Raw genomic sequence first — 8,969 nt, forward strand, 5'->3', positions numbered from 1 at the left:
TCTTGTTTGCTTGAGTCTCTAGAAGTTTAGAGATAAACGTAAAGTTCTGTAAAACTATCGTAAAACTAACTATTGAGTTTTTATTTTTTTTATATTTATTTATCATAATTGAAAGAATTGTTAGTTATAAATTTTAAGTCAAAAAAAATTATTGATAGTCCCAATTAATTCATAAGCAGTTGAATATTGCAGTCCTGATCCATAAACCTGGCGTGTTAGCCAATAGTATTATTTCAATAATATTAAAAGTCAGGAGAATAGGGTGGCCAAATTAATAAATCCACATTTTGACTCGCTGTATCGAAATCCATTGCACGGCTAAACTAAAGTCGTTGCGACTTACGGAACGCGTTAAGGGACAACTTCTTTTTGACTTTTAGCCTTTTCCAATGGGGAGAATTCTTAATTACACGACGCATGGTTTTTGAACTTGCCGTAACATTACATTTTTCTTTAATCTTGTCCATCTTATTATTATCGGGAAGGCTCTTTTTAATGTTTCATCGCTATTTTCGCAATAGATAGTTCAGCATCCTTGTAAGTCTTGATTTCTTTTTCCAGATCAGGTAAAGTCGATACGCACTCCATATTAAATTTAGATCATTTATGAAAAAAATATGTGGGCACGCGCCAAAGATAACAATAATATTAATAATCAAACAAAATGCATGTCATATTCGAGTGGCGCTAAAATGTTGACTAAATTATTACGAACACAACTTTTCACCGGTTCTTATATTTATATATTCATGAACACAGCTTTATAATGACTCTATTTAAATTCCTGGAATACACCACTGAAGGTTAAGAATACTTCCACACAAGTTCTTGTGCAAAAATTCCGTTACTTTACTAATCAGTTTTCGAATTATAGTCAATTGTAAAGAGTACATTCAGTGTATTCTATTCAAGTGGTAGGGAGTGTATTTCTTTGTTCAAATTTTTTAAGAAAACAGAAGCTAAGCCGAGCGTCATTTTTATTGAATACGGAATTTTACGAATTTATTTCTTATCCTAAACTTTCGCTGCAATTGCCCGGACTTGAAAAATAAGTATATTGGCATAAAAGAATTATCTTCGAATCAAAGAAAACTCAGATTTAGCTGAGTACTGTTTACGTTTACAGATTGATAGATAAAGACCACTCTTCGATAAGTGGCACAAGTTTTAATTAAAGATTGTTATGTTGTAAAACAATTGACTGTTTGCTTCCAACAAAAATCGGCGCAGCCCCAGTCTGGTTGCGCCTGCATCGCTGATGTGTGGCTGTCACAGGGAATTAAGATAAAACTTGGCATGTCTGCAATGCCAGGTGGCAGGTGCGATAGAGCACCACGGATCATTGATTTATAGCGATGATTCGTGAACGTTCAGCAAAGTTTGGTTGAAAAAATATTAAACGTTTTTCGTGCAAAGCAAGTCAGTAGTTAATGGCAAGCCAATGGCAACGCGCACTAGCCGGGTTAAAAAAGCTTACAACAAAAAGGACTTATGTGATATATATAAATAAAAAAATCAAGTGATAAATTGTGAAATTCTAGAATATGTGTGAAGCCAAAGAGCAGCGCAAACCGAATCCGGTGCTGAAGGCGAATATCTTTTCCAAGTGGTTTTTTGTGTGAGTGTTAAACATGGCTAAGATGCCAACAGCTTTATCTTAATTAGCTGTAAATAAAATAATAATAAAAAAAGTTTGCTTCAAGTGCACAGCGCTGCGTATACGTAATACGTCAGAGCTTTACAATACGTTACGTATACGTTGAATGCTTATTGGAATTGATTTAATTACATTAAAAACAATTTTTATAATATTTAATATACTGCTGTATACTGCTGTCTGCCGGCTGTCGCGATAAGATAAACCCGCGCAGATTTATAGTTTGACCGCTACGCTTCACTGTCAACTCGAATGCTCTCACAGCCGCTGGCAGTCAATAAACGCGCTGTCAATTTCTTAAGCTTGTTTTTCTGTTGTTGTATTATTCTGCAGCTGGTCACGTGAGATTCTGCGCAAGGGCGTGCGCAAGAATATCGAGCCCACGGATTTGTATGCGCATGTGCCCAGTTTGGATAGCCATGAGCTATCGCGCTATTTGTTGTCCTATTGGGAGCAGGAGCTGCGCCGCAAGCAGCCCAGTGTGCTGCATATGATCTTCAAGGCATTTGGCTGGCGTTTTGTGCCCATTTGCATACTATACTCGCTGCTGGAGATATCGCTTCAGTAAGTAAGCCAATAGAAATTATTTTTAATTTTTATGACTTCAGTCTACTGATTAAATTTAACAAAGCCACAAAATATAATAAAGGTGATAAGAAATTTGCTTGAAAATGCTTCAATTTAACGAAATATAATTGACCATACAGATTAAAAATAACTTTAGCTTTGATTTAATTTTTAACATTAGTCAAGCATTACGTTCGTCAGCTTAAAATTCTTGTTTAATAGAACTAGTGCTCTTATACAATTGAATATCTAAATAAATACATAAATATTTAAACTAAATAGGTACATAAAGTATATATGTAGTCACTAAATAAATAAGAGCTCCAAATAAAATATGTTTACGCATTGACTAACCGTGAAAGAAAACAAATAGTGTATCTAAAGCATTTGATTCTTTTTTATATAAAATGACTATCCACTATCCAAAATTTGTGCCTAACCAATTGCAATGGTACCCCAGCTCAGCAGCTACGTCATTAAAGCGTATGTTTTCTGAAGAAAACATGCCAACAATATAAATTTATACTAAGATTAGTTATTTTATATTAGATTTAGATTTTAAGGAAATATTTCAGAATATTTCGGCCTATCACATTATTTTATTTAAAAATATTTCTGAGTGGGGAATTATTTAATTTATTTATGTATTTAACCAGTCTGAAATCGATACAAGGTGGAATTTTGTATAAAATTTAAAATAAAATGAAGAGAAAATAATTTGTTTGGTGAGCTCGCCTGTGGGCGCAGCCAACTTTTTGATAGGACATTGCTAAATTTAAATAGGAATACTTATTTCCTAAGTTATCGTCGAATTTTTGACATGGTATAACTTGTATGTGCTGAAACAAATCCATCATATATTAAGGGCGTAAATTTTTTGGAAATAGGACAATCTACATACCAATTTGGTTAGTGTACCATTAGCTCCTAAGCCCTTATTAGCTGTTCCTTTACGGAAACAAGTGCACATCTTCATAATACCTTTTCTTATTTTTTATTAATATAAATATTTTTTCCTTTTACAGCACCATGCAGCCATTGTTCCTCGGACGCCTGGTCTCGTACTTCTCGGAAAGCACGGACAACGTGACAGAAAGTGCCGCCTACTTTTATGCAATGGGCGTGGTATTGTGCTCACTATTTACGGCGCTGTGCTATCATCCCTTTATGTTCCATCTGTTTAAGTTGGGCTCAAGCGTACGCCTCGCTTGCGCTGGTCTCGTCTACAGAAAGTGCCTGCGCGTCTCTGTGGCGGCGGATAACAGTGGAATGAGTGGATATGCCATTGCTATAATGGCCACAGATCTGCCGCAGTTCAACGAGACGTTCTATTTGTTTCACGAGCTATGGAAGGGTCCGCTGGAGGGCGCCGTGTTTGGTTATATTATCTACCAGGTGATTGGCTGGCCAGCGCTTGTGGGCATGGCAACCATTATAGCCTTCATACCGCTGCAGGTGTGGGCGGCCAAGGCGACGGCGCGCTTCAAGCGCTTGTCAGCGGAGTACGGCGATGATCGCGTCAAGCTGATGAATGAGATTATTACGGCCATGCAGGTGATCAAGATGTATGCCTGGGAGAAGTCCTTTGCCAAGTTGATCGGACGCGTACGCAAAAAAGAGATGAGTGCCATACGTGGCTCTCAATATGTCTTTGCGGCACTCCAGTGCACCGACATGATCTCCAAGCTGTCGTTGTTTCTAGGCCTGGTGGCCTATGTCTACACCGGAGATGTGGTCACGGCACAGAAGGTGTTTATAGTCTCTAGCTATTATGATCATCTCAATCAGTCGCTGCTGCATTTGTGGCCACGTGCCGTCAACTCCTGGGCAGAGACTTTTGTAGTGGCGCGACGCGTTTTGGACTTTCTGATGCAGCATGAGGATCCTGCCGATGGAGGCGTTAACAATTTCACGGACGTGGACGATGATCTGCTGCATGGCAACTACTTTGGGCGCATGCACCATCCGCTGGCTTTTCGCAAAAGCGTCACACTGCGCCAGCTTACTGCCAGCTGGGACCAGGGTAGACCGGAGAAACGCCGATTGCACATTGAGAACATTAGCTTCCAGGCGGAGGAGCAACAATTCGTGGGCATTGTTGGTACTGTTGGTGCGGGCAAGAGCACGCTGCTAGCGGCGCTGCTGGGCGAACTGGACATAATCAGCGGCAGCGTGGAGATGAACGGCGTCATCTCATACGCGCCGCAGGAACCCTGGCTCAACCGCTGCAGTCTGCGCGATAATATAGTCTTTATGGAACCCTTTGATGAGCAACGCTACAGGGAAGTGCTGCGCGTGTGCCTGCTGGAGAAGGACATTGAGCAACTGGCACAGGGTGATGCCACGATAGTGGGCGAATCAGGCGCCAGTCTTAGCGGCGGGCAGAAGGCGCGTGTCAGTCTGGCCCGCGCGGTCTATCGCAAGGCGGACATCTATCTGCTGGACGATCCACTCTCCGCCGTGGACACGCACATAGGTCGCCTGTTACTGCAGCGCTGCCTCAACGAGTTCCTCAGCGACAAGATACGCATTCTGGTGACGCATCGAGTGCAGCTGCTGCGTCATGTGGATCACATGCTGCTCATGGAGGGCGGTCGTGCCGCCATACAAGGACAATATGAATCGCTTAAGCAGCTCATACGCTTTCGCATGTCCGTGGCCAATGACAGCGAGGTGGCCAAGCTGCGCACCATGCGCTCCGCCAGCATCTTTGAGGAAGTGGCAACCCATGAGCCACTTTCCCAGCAGCAACTGCTCGAAGCGGAACTGCGGTATAAGGAGCAACAGCAGCAGGGTTCCGTAAAGTGGAGTACCTATAAGGCCTATTTGGCTGTGCTTGGTCTGCCGCTGCTGGTGCTCCTACTCCTGCTGCTGTTCGTGCTCGCGCGTGGCTCCGAGGCCACCATGGATATATTTCTCTCCAAGTGGTAAGCTTATCTTTGAATATTGATAAAGATTAATCCCTAATTAACAATACAAATTACGTTTCCCAACACTGAAATCATACATACCTACCTATGTACCCTTTTCCTTTTATGAAAACTGCAACTTGGCTTTGAGCAAGTGAACTAAGACAAAAATAATGACTTACACACGATACTATAATAGTCTAAATTATATAAATATAATCTAAAATAATTACAAAGAGAGTAGCTCTCTTCTGGCGCGTACGTTAATTTCGTAAATAGGGATGGATATGAAAATGTTATGCAAATTCAAGATAAAATGATGAAATTGGAGGAAAAATGAGAAGTTCGCAGCAAAGTCAAGCCATTTGTTTTTTTCGTTTTTTTAGATTATGTTAATAATAATAATCTAAAAAGAAAAGTAATAAAACATATTGTAGCACAAATTAGCAGTTTGGTGGGCCCACAAGATCTTTGCGGGTCCAGGCGCTAGGCTACGGTTGGCCGAGCGGAGGCAATCCTTTTGGTCAGGTTGGCGGTAGGCGTTTGAGCGAGAGAGCGGGTTAGATTTCCTCCAACGTTAGGCGCGGTTGTTTAAGAAATCACGAACTCAAAGTAAATTTTTAGTTTTATTCACGTTTATTATTAAGATCACTCGAAATTTCTTAGATTTAAGTTGTACTAATTAATTCTAAGGACCACGTCTGATTCTGCACGATGCCGGAAGAGAAAAGCGAGAGCACGACGGGAAAGCGCCGGGCTAGACGCTAACAGCGTCAAGGGTAGAGAAGAAACCAGGGCTAGGTCTCTAAGTTACCCATCGAACAAGCTTTCGGTGGTGGTAGGCTGATCCCACACCGAAAGCTCAGCTTATCGGCCCAGCTGATCTGTGGAGCTGATTTCGTTACAATATAAAGGGGTGCCGAAGAAATAACTTGCGCTTTAATTTCACTTCATTTTCATTTCGCTGTGCCATAGACCATACCACACATAATTTTACGCGGAATGACACAGCGCTCAATAAGCTGGTGTCATGCATTAAATTTCTTTGGAGTTCTGTGGCTTTCGGTGGAATTTTATTTCACAAATGAATGGTTTGGCACCCTTTATATTGTTAATATTCTAAGTTGCTGGTCTACAATACTTAATATTTCCCGTACACTTCACCTCGCAATCGACTCACCTGAAATATAATTATAGGGCCACCTGGGAGGAGAGCCAACCCGATGAGCATGAGGCGCCCATTGAACGCAAGGATATTCGCACCAGGCTGGTCACCCTGTATGCTGTGCTCATCGTCAGCACGCTCATACTCTATATACTGCGCACCTTTGGCTTCTTTATGCTGTGCCTGCGCATCTCCTTGCGCATACACAATCTGCTATTCGATGGCATTATACGCGCCTGCATGCAGTTCTTTATGCTGGCGCCCTCGGGGCGTATACTTAATCGCTTCTCCAGCGACATACTGGCGATTGATGTTGCGCTGCCGCAATGCATGATGGAATCACTGGAGTTCCTAGTCAACGGCTTGGCTGTGCTCATTGTGGTCTGCATTGCCAATCGCTGGCTGCTCATACTGGCAGTCGTCATGATTGTATTGCTCTATCTGAGCCGTAGTCTCTATATAGGCGCTAGTCGCAGCCTCAAACGCATTGAAACCATTTGTAAGTAATTCATATACTATCCATGCTTTTATATAAACCAACAATTTGTACTTATCGCATGCAGCACGCAGTCCCATCTACTCGCACACCAACTGCACCTTCAAAGGACTCACCACCATACGCGCCTTGAATGCCACCAAGCGCTTGGAGCGCGACTTTCACAGCTATCAGAATGAGAACACCTCAGCAGTGTTTTTGTTTGTCAGCGTCAATCGCGCTTTTGCCTTCTGGACAGATCTTATCTGCGTGCTGTACATCCTGGCAGTGACCTTTAGCTTTCTGCTCTTCGATCGCGATTATTTCAGCGGCGATGTGGGCCTGGCCATAACGCAGTCCATAACCTTGGGCATTGTCTGCCAGTGGGGCATGCGGCAGACTGTGGAGCTGGAGAATCAAATGACCAGCGTAGAGCGTGTGCTGGAGTACTGCAAGATACAGCCGGAGCCGGCGTATGAAACGGAGCCGCATGTTAATCTGCCCGAGAGTTGGCCCAGCGCAGGTCAGCTGCACTTTGAGGATGTCCACATGCGCTACAGTGAGCACAGCGCCTATGTGCTGAAGAGTCTGAGCTTCACCATACATCCGCGGGAGAAGATAGGCATTGTGGGACGCACTGGCGCAGGCAAGTCCTCCATAGTGCAGGCGCTCTTTCGCTTGGCTGTGAGCGATGGCCTCATCGAGGTCGATGGCTATGATATAGCCAAGCTGGGACTGCACGATTTGCGCAGCAGAATATCCATAATACCGCAGGATCCGGTGCTCTTTTCGGGCACACTGCGCTACAACTTGGATCCGTTTGAGCAGCAGCGGGATGAGCAGCTTTGGCAGGCATTGGATGCTGTCAAGCTGAAGCAGTTTGTGTCGGCGCTCCAGGGCGGACTCAGCTATCGTCTGCACGATGGCGGCAGCAATTTTAGCATGGGTCAACGCCAGCTCATCTGCCTGGCGCGCGCTATACTGCGGCACAACAAAATACTCATTATGGACGAGGCCACAGCCAATGTGGATCCAGAGTAAGTGGCGACTAAGCCCCCAACTCCCCCCAAGCGCCCAGCTGACTGTATTTCTTTTCTGCAGCACTGATCAGCTCATCCAGGAGGCTATACACACGAAGTTTGCCAACTGTACGGTGGTGACCATAGCGCATAGATTGCACACAGTTATGGACTCGGATCGCGTGTTGGTCTTGGATGCGGGTCGTGTCGTCGAGCTGGGGCATCCGCATCAACTGCTGCAACAGCGCGCCGGCTATCTGCATCGCTTCGTGGAGAAGACAGGCGCCAGCAGCGCCAAGCACTTGCGCCATGTGGCTGAGCAGAGCTATCACAAGCGCGTGCTGGCCAGAAGCTGCAGCACTACAGCGGAGCCGCCAGCGCCCCTACCTGGACCGCTGGACAGGCTGAGCGTTTTTAGAGGCACCACGCTTTAAGAAAGACTGTAGACTGTAGGTTGTGTTATGTTTTGTTTTAAGTTATGGTAATATAGTTTTTATTATAGTGAACTGATTTTTTAAATATAAATCTATATATTTGTTTGTTTTTCTTTTTGTATATATGCATGTTGTTTGCCATTCTTGTTAGATTGAAAAAGAAAAGCATTTCAATTGGTAAGTACATAGTATATATAAATATTCTATTTGCTCGCTATAATCCTGGCTACAGATCATTTATTGTATTATAATATTAATGCAGCTATAAACTAATCCAACTGCTAGTTGTTGTTGTTGTTGTTGCTCTTAATCGCATGAGTCACATGAGAAATCGCTTTTCTATATGCTATGGCCTTGATGTGAAATCCACGGCATTAACTAACTTTTTTTTAGATCCTTCAAATTGTTTGCTATATATATAAAATTGTTTTTTTTTTGTTTTCTTTTTTTTTCGTTTTCTGTTTTAGGTAGAGTGTAAATGAGTTTATCGCAAAGTTTTAGTTTTACATGTGTATATAATCATAAATTTGTAATGTAGATTTTTATAATTATAAATATTAGTATTAAAGTATGCATGTAATTTGGTGTCTGTGTATATAAATATTAAAGTAAATAACGCATATATCTTGATGTATATAATTTTGTTAAAATATTCTTCTTTTTGCTTACATTTTTTCGAGTTGATTTTTAAAAAGTCTGCCTTCAACGTTTTGTTCTTGTTGTTGATAGAAAAATCCGTGTTC

At 42.6% G+C, this 8,969-nt stretch overlaps 1 protein-coding gene across 1 annotated transcript; it reads left to right on the plus strand.

The window, feature by feature from the left end:
* The first annotated feature begins 1,544 nt into the window (after nucleotides 1–1,544).
* Nucleotides 1,545–8,293, plus strand: LOC108601500 (probable multidrug resistance-associated protein lethal(2)03659). The gene is made up of 6 exons (XM_017989399.1): nucleotides 1,545–1,618; nucleotides 1,991–2,221; nucleotides 3,250–5,151; nucleotides 6,331–6,797; nucleotides 6,862–7,810; nucleotides 7,875–8,293. Exons 1-6 carry the CDS (start codon nucleotides 1,545–1,547, stop codon nucleotides 8,224–8,226), a joined length of 3,975 nt encoding a protein of 1,324 aa, XP_017844888.1. The 3' UTR covers nucleotides 8,227–8,293.
* Nucleotides 8,294–8,969: the final 676 nt, after the last annotated feature.

The sequence above is a fragment of the Drosophila busckii genome, chromosome 3R, assembly GCF_011750605.1.
Source record: "Drosophila busckii strain San Diego stock center, stock number 13000-0081.31 chromosome 3R, ASM1175060v1, whole genome shotgun sequence".
Lineage (NCBI taxonomy): Eukaryota > Metazoa > Arthropoda > Insecta > Diptera > Drosophilidae > Drosophila > Drosophila busckii.

Excerpts from the sequence above, each read along its gene's own strand:
- LOC108601500 (XM_017989399.1), top strand. The coding sequence starts at position 1,545 with ATGTGTGAAGCCAAAGAGCAGCGCAAACCGAATCCGGTGCTGAAGGCG. Across the intron at positions 1,619-1,990 it reads TTTTCCAAGTGGTTTTTTGT|CTGGTCACGTGAGATTCTGC; the intron begins GTGAGTGTTAAA and ends ATTATTCTGCAG. Across the intron at positions 6,798-6,861 it reads CAAACGCATTGAAACCATTT|CACGCAGTCCCATCTACTCG; the intron begins GTAAGTAATTCA and ends TATCGCATGCAG.